General features: G+C 35.0%; 2 protein-coding genes across 2 annotated transcripts in view; both read left to right on the top strand.

The window, feature by feature from the left end:
• The window catches only part of itga1 (integrin, alpha 1), a 46,359-nt gene extending 43,782 nt beyond the window's left edge, over window positions 1-2,577 (top strand). Inside the window, exon 30 of the mRNA XM_082157726.1 lies at window positions 21-2,577. Coding sequence (XP_082013852.1) covers window positions 21-83 — 63 coding nt within the window. The 3' untranslated portion in view covers window positions 84-2,577. The remainder of the gene's footprint in view (window positions 1-20) is intronic.
• Window positions 2,578-3,747: 1,170 nt separating this feature from the next.
• LOC309489153 (integrin alpha-2-like) lies at window positions 3,748-14,632 on the top strand. Its single transcript, XM_082157727.1, has 22 exons — window positions 3,748-3,887; window positions 4,902-5,028; window positions 5,318-5,424; window positions 5,934-6,025; window positions 7,451-7,565; window positions 7,670-7,797; window positions 7,883-8,031; window positions 8,133-8,283; window positions 8,953-9,106; window positions 9,227-9,300; window positions 9,398-9,536; window positions 10,488-10,633; window positions 10,716-10,859; window positions 10,959-11,162; window positions 11,916-12,046; window positions 12,129-12,292; window positions 12,380-12,528; window positions 12,656-12,766; window positions 12,867-12,949; window positions 13,986-14,127; window positions 14,221-14,338; window positions 14,481-14,632. The coding sequence occupies exons 1-22, from the start codon at window positions 3,788-3,790 to the stop codon at window positions 14,537-14,539; spliced, it is 2,787 nt and encodes a 928-aa protein (XP_082013853.1). The 5' UTR covers window positions 3,748-3,787; the 3' UTR covers window positions 14,540-14,632.
• Window positions 14,633-15,987: the final 1,355 nt, after the last annotated feature.

Here is a 15,987-nt window from a genome sequence, read left to right as displayed (position 1 = left end):
CTCTGTTTGTCCTCCTCCAGGCTGGATTCTTCAAGAGAAAATCAGTTAAAGACATGGAGGAAGATATGAAGGAGTCTGATTGAAGCCTGCGGTTCTGTAGCCTCCATCCCTCAGGTCAACACATACGACACCTCTAGCCAAGGTCACCGAGATCACACAGCAGGACCATCTCTAGGAACATTCAGAAATATGAAGATCGGAGTCTGGGTTCACCAAAGAGAACCCAGCGCTTTGCTTGACACTTTGATTCATCTTCATGTGTTCACTGTAAAATTCGACTGAATGTGAACTCGAGTGAACCTCTGAGACGCCACAAGATTGGTGGACATTTTGCCAAACCATTAGAGTCAAGCTTTGAACAGCAAAGCATCAAAGGTTCATCTATAGCCTGAACTCAACATCCCACCAGCCACGGACCCTCATCTGTAACCCCCCTACGGCATTCATCATCAGCATAGCAAGGCTCAGGAACCTGTCCTGGAAACGTCTAGAGTTATCTACAGTCCTGTAATCAGAACCATGCACTCTTATTGGCAGCAGGTTTATATATGGAGGTCTATTCCAATAACTCACTTTTAGAGCTTGTTTCGATGAAGCGGTGTACAGTTTTCAGTTCAAAGCATTTGTTTTGATTAGTGTTATAGGCTATGAATATTGGCACATTCCTTTTTGTTCACGAAGCAACTTTTTGGCACTGATGTTTTTCACGCTTTTTGTCTTCAGGAATGAAGAGGAAAAGGCCTGTACTGTAAATGTAAAGCTTAAAGTGTATATAAAGTTATGTTTGCAAGATCGTTTTAATAATGAAATAATGGCTTTATCAAAATAATTGCATTATCTGTGTTCAGTCTGATACCTGCCATGTTTTCTGAGGTAGAAAGTGTCTTGATGCCCGCAGTGTTTCTCAGGTATTCCAGATGGTTTGCAGACTCAATGTCTGGAATCATAAAATTGGACTGCCATCAACTTTTTTTTTGTTCTTCATTTTGTTTTTGCCATATGTAAATATTAGAAAAACAATTACTTGACTAAATTTTAAAGCTACAGTGTGTAATTTATGCACCAACTAGCACCACCAAACTGAACATTGACTGTTTTCAAACAGGTTTTCCAAACACTCTCCTATTGGACGACAGCCCTGCCTTAAACTCACACCATTGGTTGAGTACATTTTGCTGTTGTCGGGCTGGCTGGGAAGGTCCAGGAAACAGAGCAATGTTTTGAGATTGCCACTGAAACTGTGTTCATAACTTCTAAGGAAATTCACTGACTTACAGATGCCTGTTCATATTAAGCCAGAGTAGGAGAAATATTTTAACAAAAAATTACACGTGTGTGTGTGTGTGTATATATACCGATCCCTAAGAGGAAATAGTCATAATAGAAACATCAGAAATAGTCAAACCCACAGTGCACACCACTTGACATATGTATAGTGTAGTTAAATTATGCAAAATGCAAAACATGAGACTGAATTACATATTGCAAAGGGTGAAATCAAACATAGTGTACATATGCATTGCACTGACTCTCTGAATGGAAAGAAGAAATCTTTCTTTGCTTTTTACATTTGTTAATTTTGCATTAAGCCAATGACTGTTTTAAAAAAAAAAAGTAGTATAGAAACCTCAAAACCAGTTATTTCCTTCCCATTTAAATTTTTCTTTGTAAAAACCATGTGCATCTTGTGAAACTTACATTGCAAGCTTTTCCTACTGTACGCATGTTGCCATTGTTTGGCATCAGTGAAAAGATATTTTGTTTTCAATATATTTTAATTTTAATGCTCCCGTTTTTGCCACAAATATGAAAGTGCAGGATGCTATAGATGTGGCAGAGATGCTGGAAATTTTGCTCGACCCTCAAGTGTGAATATTTATCACATTCAGCGAGAATGAGCAGTTTTCTCAACTCTGTTTTAGAATATGAGTACTAAATATAATTAAATTATTTGTATTTAATTTAGTCAAATTAGTGGTTTAATTGAACACTCGTTCATTGGTAAAGATGGTTTTCTGTAGGTAGTTTCAGAACAAGGGCTTTCTTTCGTATTCATGTGGTACTGGCTTATGATCTGTATACAGCTTACCATACAATTGTCATTTCAACACACAATTTTTGTTCTTTTAGGTTGGCATGAAAAGAGTTATTGCTGTGTGGTTCAAAAGGTTGTTAACAGGCTCCATTTTATATTTGCCACTGTAACTTTAACATTAACTGTCATATATTTGTATCATCTAGTCACATCTATGTTTTTTCTTGTACATTGAATAAGATGCCACCATGATTCTATTGTAAATAATATCACAATCTCTTCATGTATTCATGTTTCAAACACATAAAAAGTGTTTTAATATAAGTTGTTTAAAACATGCAGGATAATCGAGCCTCACTCTCAGATGGAGACCAGCGGTCTTGGGCACATGTGAGACACTCTGCTGTGAAGTTTCTATGTAATGCACTGGTTTGTCAAATTGTACATACTTTTCAGCACGGATTTAAAAAGCCTTGCACATGCTGTCAAGAAAATGTGCGGGGGAAAAAATAAATGCTTATTTTGTAATTTAGACACTTCAAGAGACATATTTGTGTGTTTTTATTTACTGAAATACATTGCAGAAAATGAGCATATGCATAATTACATATGCATCCTTCAAGTTAAATAGGTCCAAGTGAAGAAAAGGCAGAATTACAGATAAAGTAAAGCAGATAAAGTTGTGTTGTGTTCCGTTAGTGAATGAATCAATGAAATGAATTAAAACTGTCTGAACGTGAATGAAACTGTCACCTGTCGCCGCCAACTGGCGCAAGGATGTAACGATCAATTAAACAAATTTAACGACGGGAACCAATTGTTGTACAAGTATAGCTTAAGTTAATTATTGGTTAGTGTTCCTTGATCACATTAATGTCTAGTCAAAAACCATTTATTATGTTTATAGTTTTTATAGATGCATGATAAGTTTGTAAAAATGTGCCTTTTAAATAACATAGGCCTATGAAACCCAAGTTTTGGAAACATATTTTATTAGCCATATGTCAAGGTTGTGGCTTACATGAGTCTTGCTTCAGCGGAATTGCAGAATTCAACAGATATGTCAGTGGAAATATTTCCTGTTTGCTTTGAAACTATGCCAGTGAGGTAAACTCCCAGTCTGTCTGAGAGATAAAATCCCGCCAGGAGACTTGGGTTAATCATTGTGTGTGTGTGTGTGTGTGTGTGTGTGTGTGTGTGTGTGTGTGTGTGTGTGTGTGTGTGTGAGTGTGTGTCTGTGTGTCATGGTCCGCGGTGGGATCACTCATGTTGAGTATGACTATCACAACGCTGTGCCTCACCTTCCTCCGCTGCTTGACTCCGCCCCTCCGCCCACCTGTCCACGCCCAGCCTAGTCCAGTTCAGCCAATAGGAACGCAGGAAAAGACCGTATGGAGGTGGCGCACCTGTGCGCACTGTCTAAACTTGTTGTAAATCTCTTTTTTTATAACATCATTTTGTAAATTGTGTTTCTGTGATCCTTTATTGGTTTCCACAAAGTCTATCCCTGTTGTTATTATTATAATTTTTTTGTCTTTTCTTCACTTTTCCATTTGGATTCTTATAAAGTGTGAAAAAGGTGTGTTTTTATATGAAATGTTCTTAAGACAGCTATGAATTTCCTTATTTGGTCAGTTGTTTGCATTTTGTAATGTCAACATCAAAGGAAGATCTAAATCTGGCCAGAGCTGACATCATATCCTGTCATAGTAATTTTTACCCTGACTGAGCCTGAGTTCAGGTTGTTTCATTATGTTGCTTGGAGGCAACACTGTCTGCTCCTTCTCCTTAACAATTTCTCCAGCAGTGGACAAAATGGAAAAAGTTGTGATACTACTGATATTACTGCAGAGTGAGTACTTTATGTTTATCAAATTATGTTTACTTGTTATTAATCTCTATAGTTTGTACTTTTTTATACATTTGAGGAGACTGACATGTTTACATTTGGATGTTCAGATTTTGTCTTAATGATTGTTTTAAATACCCACTGAATATCTAAAAAAAGAAAAGAAAAAAAGAGAGAAACTTAAATTGTACAAGATAAGATGATAAACTGACAATAAAATGTATCTTGAATTAAGTTTTTTTATTTTCCTACCCCATGACAAAACGTTTTCTTAATGATGCATGGAGGAGATCCAGTCAGATGATTAAGTAAAATTTTATTTCTTAACAGCAGACAATCAAATAATAAATGAACAGTTAAAATTATTTCTGATATTATAAAAGTTCCTCTTTTCATAGTATATTGCATAGAAACCGACACACAAAACTAGTTTTCAAACTCTGAGGTGTTTGCTTGTGACCCAATTCCAACTTTTTGCTCATATGTGACACAGATCGGATATGTTCTATGACCGTTTAAACAGGAAACAAAACGCATGCATTCAGATATTTCGAGATCGGTTTTAGACTCTTGCCCACATCTAAACAGCAATACAAAATCTCACCCTAAGTCAATCAGCTACATATGAGGCCTAAAGATTAATAAAATAAAAGTATTAAACACATTTCAAATGATAATAATGGTAAACACATCAAAATGAAAGTAATGAGAAAAATACTTTTTTTTATTATTTTTTTATTTTTATTATGTCCATCCATACTCTTAGAAAAGAAATATACTTTTGTGCATGATAAATCAGTGTAAGTCCCATAGTTTGTTGTGAGGGCGTGTTTGGTGCAAAGTCTAAAAGGGTTGGGTTCTCACTTCGACTAGTATTGTTTGAAATATACCGACACACTGCTGGTCTAGAAAGTTTTACCACTGTCAGATGTCCCATATTGATGTGTTTGTAGAACATGCAAACATTCTCAAATGACATTAGTCTAAATTCACTGAGAATGTGAACTTTTCCTGCAGGTTTCTTTACTACTCGCACTCAGGGTTTTAATGTAGGAACTGCAGGTGCCAAAATCTTCTCATCAGGTCCTGCGGTAGAAGAGTTTGGGTACACTGTACGACAGTTGAGCAATAATAAAGGAAAATGGTAAGATAAAAATACAGTGAAGTCTATTTGTGGAAGTGTCAGACTGATGCATTGAGACACAGTCACAGATTACAGTTGGGAAAATGAGACAACTTTTTTAATGACTAATTCCTATCAGGAAATTCCTCCTTTTTTGTCTTATTCTTGGAAGGGGAATTTTGTGTCATTGTTTTAGTAGAGGAAAATCTCTGCCAGGTTTAATATCATAATCACTGGCCAAATTCTGCATGCAAAGTTTGTTTGCATGATCTGTTTGATTGCATAGAGAAAGTGTGTTTCTTGTCCTCAGGCTGCTGGTAGGTTCTCCCTGGAGCGGATACCCTCGGGATAGAAAAGGAGACCTCTATAAGTGTGACACTGGCGGTCCAACCAGCTGCCAAAAACTAAACCTTCAAGGTAAATTTCTCTTTATTTTAAAATAATAATGCACTTACAAATAAGTATTGTGGTATTACCATGGGCCTTGGGCATGGTCGATGATAATACCATGGAGTACCATGCAAATGCATAATGAATATGATAGCCTATCATTCAGCACCATTGTATTGCTATCTGAAACAACAGCACTTTTTTTTGTAAGGAACTGTAAAAGTCGGAATGAAACGGAAGTTGCGATAGTCTTTTCTTCTCTACTGTGAAGTGTATCAGAGTGAAACGGCTTTGCAAACAAGAACAAATGTAGGGCGGGACTTGATTTTGTCCATGGGGAACTGACTGGATGGTTGTGGTTTGCTATTGGTCAATCTCATGTGAGTGACAGGTTGCCCCGCCCTCACGCCAGTCAACATCAGAGAAGAGATGACGCTGCAAGAGGAAGTTATATAATATTCCATTTTGATTTCCTGCCGACTTTAAAATATAACTAATAGGATTTCGATTTTTCCCACTTATGTGTGTCTTCGCAGACTCTGTCAGCATAGATGGTGTGCAGAGCATCAACATCAACATGAGTCTGGGTCTGACTCTCACTCCAACAGCTAAACCTAACAGGTTTATGGTATGATCAGAGCCATAGAGAGAGAGAGTTGCGACACTCTTTGATGTCGCCGCTATGGCTGTCACGTGGTTCATGTAAGCCCCAATAGTTCCAAAACGTACGCTGGCTGTCATGTTCTTCTATGGGACAGACAGCAGCGATTGCATTATTGAACGGTAAATATAAAATAAAACACACACCCAAGTACTTTTTCAGCTGTTATTGCATTATTGCATTTTGTTAATGTCAGTTTTGCATTTGGAGATAAGTTTTAAGCTATATTTTTGGAGGGAAAAGCTTAGTGTTCATGTTCGCATGGGTAGTAGCACTGGCTTTAGCGGCTCTAACTTAACTTTTCCATAGCCTATCATTCATCTGATGATGGACGTCTCATGATATTTATTTTAGCACAACTGGGCTGTATTAGGCTATTGATTCCCGTGATTTTGCTTATAAATTTTGATTCAGCCATTAGCCTACCTTCGTGATCACGCAAAGAGGTCTGCCGTGGCGGTCCGTTCAGAATTCGCTTAGAAGCTAGCTCACTTCTTCTGATGAAAGTGGCCACCCCCCAGGACCACAACGTGAAACATGATCATGTTAAGACTAAGAATATTATTTTAAGATTAAGGCCATACACATTATCAAAACTATAACAGATTAAAAACGAATTTAAGCATGGCTGATACAAATGAAGGTTTTCAAATAAAATATTTTTTATTAAACAATGACAGACAACAAAAATGTGTGCTTGTGTGTGTGAACAAGAAAAACAAAAACCAGGGGCAGGTGATCCATGAAACAGACAGGACTGGTGATGGCCATAACAATCCTAAAGGTCCAGCATTGTTCTCACAAGCCGCTTCACTCAAGACAATAATAACATAATGAAAAGTTAGTATATCCCAAAAAATTAAATTAAATAAAAGTTGCTATAAAGGTGGTAGCGATTCATTACCGAACTCTTAGCTGACGAAGTCGCGCTAGCTAACTAACGTTAGCTAGCAGGCAGTGCTTGAAAATTGGTTGAAACAACCAACATAAAATATAAATAATTACGCTGTGCATGTACAAATGAAGACCAGTATAAGCATCGCAAAGGGCCTCTGATACAATATAGACAGTTGACAATTCAAAAGAGGTCGATATTTCGGCAACTTAACTCTGGAACAACTCGACGCGCAGCAATGTAAGTGAATGGTGTCCAACGCCCAAATGACAGTGTTTGGAACTATTCCGATCTTCATATCCCGGAAGTAGGCGGTTAAAAGCGCCGCCATTATTTACAACGGAGGTCTATGGGAGTGTCGCAACTCTCTCTCTCTATGGCTCTGGGTATGATGTGATAGCATTGTGTCACCAGAATCTTCTTCAAAAACATTCATTCAATCCTTGTCATATTGAAGACACTCAGTTATGGATTAAGAATAAATGCTTGTGTTTCAGACCTGTGGTCCTCTGTGGGCTCAGCGCTGTGGCAGTCAGTACTTCTACCCAGGAGTCTGTGCTGAAGTGAGCCCACAGTTTACACTCCAGCCGGCCTTCTCTCCTGCCCTTCAAAGTAGCCTACATCTTATTTTATACTGTATTTTATACTTACCACATACATGTTTTCTTGGGTAAATTAGTCGTTCTTAATCTTCTAAATCTGAATTTCTCATTCAGCTTGTGGAGGGCCAATGGATGTTGCCATTGTTTTGGATGGATCAAACAGTATATATCCGTGGCATGACGTTATACGCTTTCTCTCCAAGCTTTTGGAAAATCTTGATATCGGACCAGATAAAACTCGAGTAAGTTATGCAGCTTATCCTGATTCAATTTTGTCTTTGATTTATACGATATGATTTAATTTGGATTTTGTTTTTGCTTTTTTAGGTCAGTATTATGCAGTATTCAGAGGACTTGTCCTTTGTTTATCAGTTTAGTTCTGACCAGAATAAAGAAAAAGTTATTTCAGAGGCTTCGGAAATTACCCAAAAAACTGGAATAGAAACCAACACTTTTGCGGCACTTGACAATGCCAGGTACCATTTTTTATTTTTTATTTTTTTAATAAACATTTTCATTTGGTTATTTATTTAATTTATTGTATAAAAAAAAAAACGTCTGTGATGGTGTGTTTCAGACAAATAGCTTTCCTACCAGAAAACGGTGGGCGTCCAGGTGCCACTAAGGTGTTGGTAGTGGTGACGGATGGAGAATCTACTGATGGTTATAAAGGTCCACAGGTTATTGAGAGATTTGACCAAGATGGCATCATTCGCTTTGGCATTGCTGTAAGTGAGAGATCAGCATGAAAAAAAGCTTTACATTCATAAAACAGAAACTTTATTTGGTAACACTTTATTTTACAGTGTCCTTGTTACATATGTTACATATACTTACCATGGTAATAACAGTAAATTATGCATAATTACATGCAACTAACCCTCAACCAAATCCTAATCCTACCCTAACCCTATAGTAAGTACATTGTTAATTAATATTAAAAGTGTAACCCTTTATTTTAATGTGATGTTGTTACAATGTAATTAATCAGTAATAAGTATATAACTACATGTACTGGGTTAAGGTTAGGGTTTAGTTAAGGGTTAGTCACTTATGCATAATTTGTTATTACTTTAGTATTACACCTTAACATAAAGTGTTATCAAACGTTTTTAATGTTGACGATTATATTTTTATCTGTGGTATTACATGAAATCTGTTCAAATGAAGAACATTAGATCAAATGAGTAGTGAGATTCATTACCAAAAATGAAATCATATGGATGTAAATAGGCTTCAGCATGCAGAAATAGTTTAAAATTTTTATAATATGTCTTTAATTAAATGTATTTCATATTGTTTTAAGCTTGTTTATATATATTTTTTTTACTGGACAACAAAACAAACAAAATAATGAATGAATTTGGTGTAAAAGTCTCATTAATGAATTCACACAGATTCTCAAAAAAGGTGCCAATATTCAAAAGTTCATCGAGGAGATTGAATTGATCGCTAGCTCTCCGACAGAGAACTACATGTTCAATGTGTCATCAGAGGAAGCTCTAATCAATATCGCGGGAACACTGGGAGACAGAATCTTTAACATTGAAGGTAAATCTTGCATTCACGAACATGTGTTTTTTCATCCAGTGAAAACAGGTCGCACTTTTACCTAAAGTACACCTTTAAATCAGGATAAGCATATTCATATTTTGTCTTGTTTTATTTAAGGCACCGGTCAAGGTCAAGATTTTCAAATGGAGATGTCCCAAGTTGGATTCAGCGCACATCAGACCAAAAAAAAGGTGGCAATAATCTTTCAACACGTCATGTATCTGATGGAGCGGTCTAACACATCTCTAATGTATCATACTGATTCACAGAAAATGTTTTATTCCACAGGATGAGATCATGCTGGGTGCTGTCGGAGCGTATGGATGGACCGGGACCGTTGTCCATCAAACAGCTGGAAAATCAAACATTTTCCTCAAAAATGCTTTTGAGAAAACCCTGGATGACAGAAACCACAGCTCATTACTCGGTGAGACAGCATTGCGTCGCAAATTCAATTGTAATGATTTTTCATTACCAAAAGCTAATATAGATGTCATGTATGTTTAAAATCACATCTAAGATATTGGATTATTAAAAAAATATATGTAAAAAAATAAAAAGACATTTATACTTTTATTCAGCAAAAACACATTAAACTGATATAAATGGTAAAGACATGTATAATGCTACAAAAGATTCACTTTCTATTCATTAAAGAATCCTGAAAGAAATGTATCACAGTTTCCACTATTGCACAGCACAACTGTTTTCTACATGGATAATAATAAATGTTTCTTGAGCAGCAAATCATCATATTAGTAGGATTTCTGAAGGAATTTGTGACACTGAATACTGGAGTAATGATCCTGAAAATTCAGCTTTGATCACATGAATAAACAGCCCGATCTCACGGGAAAACGTACAAATTCTACAAAGTGGCTTATTCGTACGAATTCATACGACCTGACTCGTACGAATTAGTACGATTTTTGCAAAATCGTACATATTTGACGAATTGGCCAATTCGTATGAATTCATACGAATGACCTACCCCTGACCCCGCCCCTAAACCTACCCATCACGTGGGTTTAGACAAATCGTACAAATTCGTACGAGTGAGGTCGTACGAATTAGTACGAATTAGCCAACTTTTTATCATTCGTACGAATTCGTACGAATTGGTCGTGAGATAGCGTTGGAATAAATTACATTTTAACATATATTACAATAGAAAACAGTTATTTTAAATTGTAATATTATTTCACAATATTACTGTAATTCTACTGTATTTTTGATCAAATAAATGCAGTCTTGTTGAGCCGAAGAGACTTCTTTCAAAAATATTTTAAACTACCCCACACGGTACATGCCATGTAAAAATATCGAGTATTTTAGATTTTTCTCATTTTTTGTTTATTTTCCCCTGTCATATATCCAGGTTACTCTGTGAGCTCTGTGACTGACGGCTCGTCTGAGTTTTATGTGGCCGGTGCTCCTCGTGCCGTTCACAGAGGACAGGTTATAGTTTACATTATTGACAGCAAGAGCCAACCTGTGATCATAGATTCACAAAGAGGAGATCAGGTACATTTGACCCTTAATGACCTTGAGTTTCATTAGAGAGTAAAGTCCTGTTTTATGTAATTGTGGTGTCTGTGGTTTGCAGATCGGGTCTTATTTTGGCAGCGTTCTCTGTCCCGTTGATGTGAACGCTGATGGAGTGACTGATCTGCTGCTGGTTGGAGCTCCGATGTACATGAGCGAGGAGAAGTCTGAGACGGGACGAGTCTACCTGTTCACCATTACCAAGGTGACAAAGATTTGCTGTCCATGCTCAGACAATCACTCAATCTTCACTCAAAGCATGTCCTAAAAAGACTGTCCATTTCTTGCCTCATGTTGTTCTTAGGGCATCTTAAGCAACCAGGGCAGTTTAGAGGGACCCTCCGCATTTGAGAATGCTCGGTTTGGGACGGCCATCACTGTCGTCCCAGATCTGAACCTGGACGGCTTCAGTGACGTGGTGGTTGGTGCCCCGTTGGAAGGCAATGGCCATGGTGCCATTTACATCTTCTATGGAGACAGAAAGACCATCAGAAAGCAGAGCTCACAGGTAGAAGGCACTCATTTTAATTTTAATATTCCTGCTGAAATAACCAGTAAGGAAGTGTGGCTGGTTAAGTTGTTGACCAGCCATGAAAACCTTATCCTTAAATGTATAATCAGCACAACAGTGGAAACTAATTCCATGTTTACTTATAATATTATCAAAACGCAGTATATATATTGAAAATAGCAGGGGGCCTAACACAGATCCTTGCAGCACTCCATAATTTACTGATGAAAACCTTTAGTTAACATTCTTTTGTTATAATTCTTAGTAAAATTATATTTTAACATAATATAATTGCAACAATATAATAATATTAATAAAATATAATAATGTAATTTATAATATATAATATTTTAAAATCCCACTTTAGTCAATCATTTTATCCCTTAAAACTCATCTTTGATCACCAAAATGACATATTTAAACCTTTTTTCCTTGAAAAAAATTATTTATGCCTTAAAATAGCTTGAATGTATAACTCCCCTTGCCTCATTTAGTATATGCAGTTCAATGAATATGCAAAGTCCGTTGTGATTGGTCTACTCTGCTCTGATTGGTCAGATGGCCCAGTCCGTTGTGATTGGTCTACTCTGCTCTGATTGGTCAGATGGCCCAGTCTGTTGTGATTGGTCTACTGATTTACTGTATATATAAATATTTAAAGATCCTCCTTTTTCCTTAATTTTTTTTATCATGAGCATTGTTATTTGTCATTGACCTTTATACTAAGAAAAGTCTTCCTATTTTGTGCAGAAAATTCTTGGATCCAAACTGGACCTGGCGCTTCGGTTCTTCGGACGCTCTTTAGATGGCCATGAGGATATGAACAGTGACTCAATCCCTGATATTTCGGTCGGAGGAGATGGGAATGTAGTGCAGCTCTGGTGAGGGTCTCAGTGTAGTTGTTAAAGATCTAGTAAATAATTTACTGAAATTGTGATGTTTATAGAGAATTTCTGATCTCAGGTCTAGGGAAGTTGCAGTTATCACAACAACGGTCTCCCTCAACCCAGAGAAGATCAGCATTCTGAGTAAAACTTGCATGTTCGGTGGAAGGATGGTGCCGTGTGTTACTGCCAAAGTCTGTTTCAGGTCAACATTCAGACCCACTACATTAGTGGGTAAAGTAGGTACGGTCGTCTCATGCATTTTGTATCTCATGTATGTTCATTTCTCTAAAAATCTCCATGAAAGTGAATGAAATCACTGTTCTTTAGATATCAAGTACAACCTGACCCTTGACGCTGACCTGCAGTCATCAAGAGCCACTTCAAGAGCCCAGTTTGACAACTCAGAGCGTGTTCTCCAGAAAGCTGTCAGCGTCTCTAAAACACAAACCTGTGTTGATCATAGAGTCTATGTCCAGGTGAGTTTTTGCCAGTTACTACAAGCCTCATGCTGTTCATAATAACAGTGCTCACTGTACTATAGCTTTGTTTCATTTATAAGTGCTTGAATGATAATTTTACATGGTTGTTTTCGTGGTGTAATAGGAGACCCCTGATTTTGCTAGTCCAGTTGCTTTGCGAGTCGACATCAGTCCACAGAATCCAGAAAACGGCCCTGCCATAGATGCATTTCAGCCCAAAGCATGGAATTTTTTTGTAAGATTCCCTCTGAATTTAATTAAGGGCGTCAGTACGTCCAACGTCAATTGTTTCAAAGTTTTTAAACTTTGACAAAAATCCATTTCTTTTTGCTCAGGTCCCTTTTGAAAAGGATTGTGGCTCTGATGATAAATGTACTTGTGACCTGAAGCTGACTGTGAAAGCTGTTGGTGTACCAAGGTAACCTATTATTTATTTTAAAGGGCCAGTGTCTATAAACTGCTAAAAAAGGATAGTTCACCTAAAAATGTACATTCATTATACAATCACCTTTTCGAATGTGATATAATCATGTCGTTTCAATCCCTGTTTACATTAAAAAAAAAATATATATATATATATAATGTTGTAATTTTAGGACTTCAACTTAAACTTGTTTATTTCAGTTAGTAAGTTTATTAAGTTTAAGTTTTTCAGTTATTATATATATATATAATTTTTTAAATATATATATATATATGGTACAAATATACAAATTCTAATATGGGCCAGTGTTTTTATTATTATTAAACTAAAACTAATCAAAATTGTTTTTGTTAAAAGAATTAAAATAAAACATAAAATTATAACTGAAAAACTTAAACTTAATAAACTTAAATGAAAATTAGAAATAACTGAAACTAACTGAAATAAACAAGTTGAAGTTGAAGTCCTAAAATTACCACTAACACTGAAAAAATATACATTTTTTCAAACTAAAATAAAAAAATAAAATATTAAAATAAAAGCAAATTCAAAATATAGATATAATAAATACTAAAATAGTAACTAAATAATACTAAAATAACACTTAATCAGAAAAAAAAATCATAAAAGAAATCTGTAAAACTTCAAAATAGCTTTTAATGAGGCCCAGACTGAAATTTTGTTCATATTTCATTCAATATATATTCATATTTTTTATTTTTGTTTTGTGAGTTGATAAAAAGCTAATACTTAAGCAATAAAATAAATATTTTAAGAATAAAAACAATCAAAATAAAACTTTCACTAAAGATATTTGAAACATATTTTCAGGGGGTACAAGTAAATATTTAAGCTCAAATGGGTTCGGCTGCAAAAATGTTTGGGCATCTCTGCCTTAGAAGATGATAGTTAAAGTGAACTTTCCTTTAGGAGTTAACTCAAAATAATCAATTTCTATCCCCATGGCTATGTATGTGTATATATGATATCAAAGGACCAGATTCCTGACAGACTTTGTTGTGTTTTGCAGCTCATCTTCATTTCTTGTCAGCCCTGACCGAAGAAGACTCTCCTTCATAGTGACAGTAATGAACAGGAAGGAAAATGCATACAACACAAGAGTGTCCGCTAACTTCTCCAGCAACCTGTTCTACGCCTCTGTAACACCCCCTGTATGGGCACCATTTTATGCTTTGACATAATAAATCTTCTCTGCTTTGTGTTTGAGAAATTGCATTTGTGAACTTTCCTGCTCATGTTTGCAGGGTGATAACACTGAGGTGAAATGCACTTCAAAAACAGGCTCACTCGACTGCAAAGTTGGATACCCATTCCTGGCGCCTGACCAGACGGTAAGAGAAAAGTGTGTGTGTGTGTGTGTGTGTGTGTGTGTGTGTGTGTGTGTGTGTGTGTGTGTGTGTGTGTGTGTGTGTGTGTGTGTGTGTGTGTGTGTGTGTGTGTGTGTGTGTGTGTGTGTGTGTGTGTGTGTGTGTGTGTGTGTGTGTGTGTGTGTGGGGTAAATTAGTGTCGGGTAAACCCTACATTATGGGGACAAAGTGTCTCCACAAAGATGGCAATATCTGAAATGCTTGACCTTGTGGGGACATTTTTTTGGTCCCCATGAGGAAAACAGTTTTTAAATCATTCTAAGTGATGATTTTTGAAAATGTAAAAATGCTCAACGTTTTCTGAGATGGGTACCCAGGTGAAAAAGACGTAGTATTAAATGTATTAAAAATATACTTTAAATGCAAAAAGTATGTTTACAATACATTTGTATTATCAACATGCTTATTTGAAGTGCATTAAAAATACATTTACATGAATTTTAATATATTTCTAAAAAGTATACTAGAAGTACATTGGTAATAAATATATGCTTAATTACACTTTTAAAAAATATGCTAAACACTAACATAATTTTAATATATTTCTAACAATTATACTAGAAGTACATTAGTAATAAATATATGCTTTATTACACTTTTAAGAAATATTCTAAAAGCTAGCATAATTTTAGTATATTTCTAACAAGTATACTAGAAGTACATTAGTAATAAGTATATGCTTTATTACACTTTTAAGAAATATGTTAATAGCTAGCATGATTTTAGTATATTTCTAAAAAGTATACTGGAAGTACATTGGTAATAAATATATGCTTAATTATACTTTTAAGAAATATGCTAAAAAAAAGCATAACTTAAGTATATTTCTAACAAGTATACTAGAAGTACATTAGTAATAAATATATGCTTTATTACACTTTTAATAAATATGTTAATAGCTAGCATGATTTAAGTATATTTCTAACAAGTATATTAGAAGTACATTAGTAATAAATATATGCTTTATTACACTTTTAAGAAATATGCTGAACACTAGCATAGTTTTAATATATTTCTAAAAAGTATACTAGAAGTATATTGGTAATAAATATATGCTTAATTATACTTTAAAGAAATATGTTAAACACAAGCATCATTTTAGTATATTTATAACAAGTATACTACAAGTACTTTGGTATAAATATATGCTTAATTATACTTTTTAGAAATATGCTAAACACAAGTGTAATTTTAATATATTTCTAAAAAGTATGCTATAAAGTAGGCTACTTTGTTAATATATATATGATTAATAACTTTAAAAAACACAATCATACAATTTTTGTGAAGTTTTAGTGTTTTTAAAGAAAACATATGTTACTGTAGTTAGTTTAGTTTTAGTATATTTAAAAAAACAATACTTGTGTAACTAAAGTTGATTTATATTTACTTTGTGTATAGCAAAACAATTAATATTTTATTTGGTAATAAATACCTTTTTTATAACTATTGTAAAGGCCTACAATATATGTTTAATATTTATGTAATAGCACATGCTTTAGCCCTGGTTTTTTAATAATATTGTGAATTAAATTTTTATATATTTAAATAACACATCCACAAATTGTTTTGTGTGGCAAAGCTTAAAAAATGCAAGTCCTAACATGAAGTGAATTAAACAGTAATTGAAATTAATTTTAATAT

The sequence above is a fragment of the Leuciscus leuciscus genome, assembly GCF_965113295.1.
Source record: "Leuciscus leuciscus genome assembly, chromosome: 24".
Classification (NCBI taxonomy): Eukaryota; Metazoa; Chordata; class Actinopteri; order Cypriniformes; family Leuciscidae; genus Leuciscus; species Leuciscus leuciscus.
Note: the sequence above shows the minus strand (reverse complement) of the source record. Positions and strands in the feature narration are given on the sequence as shown.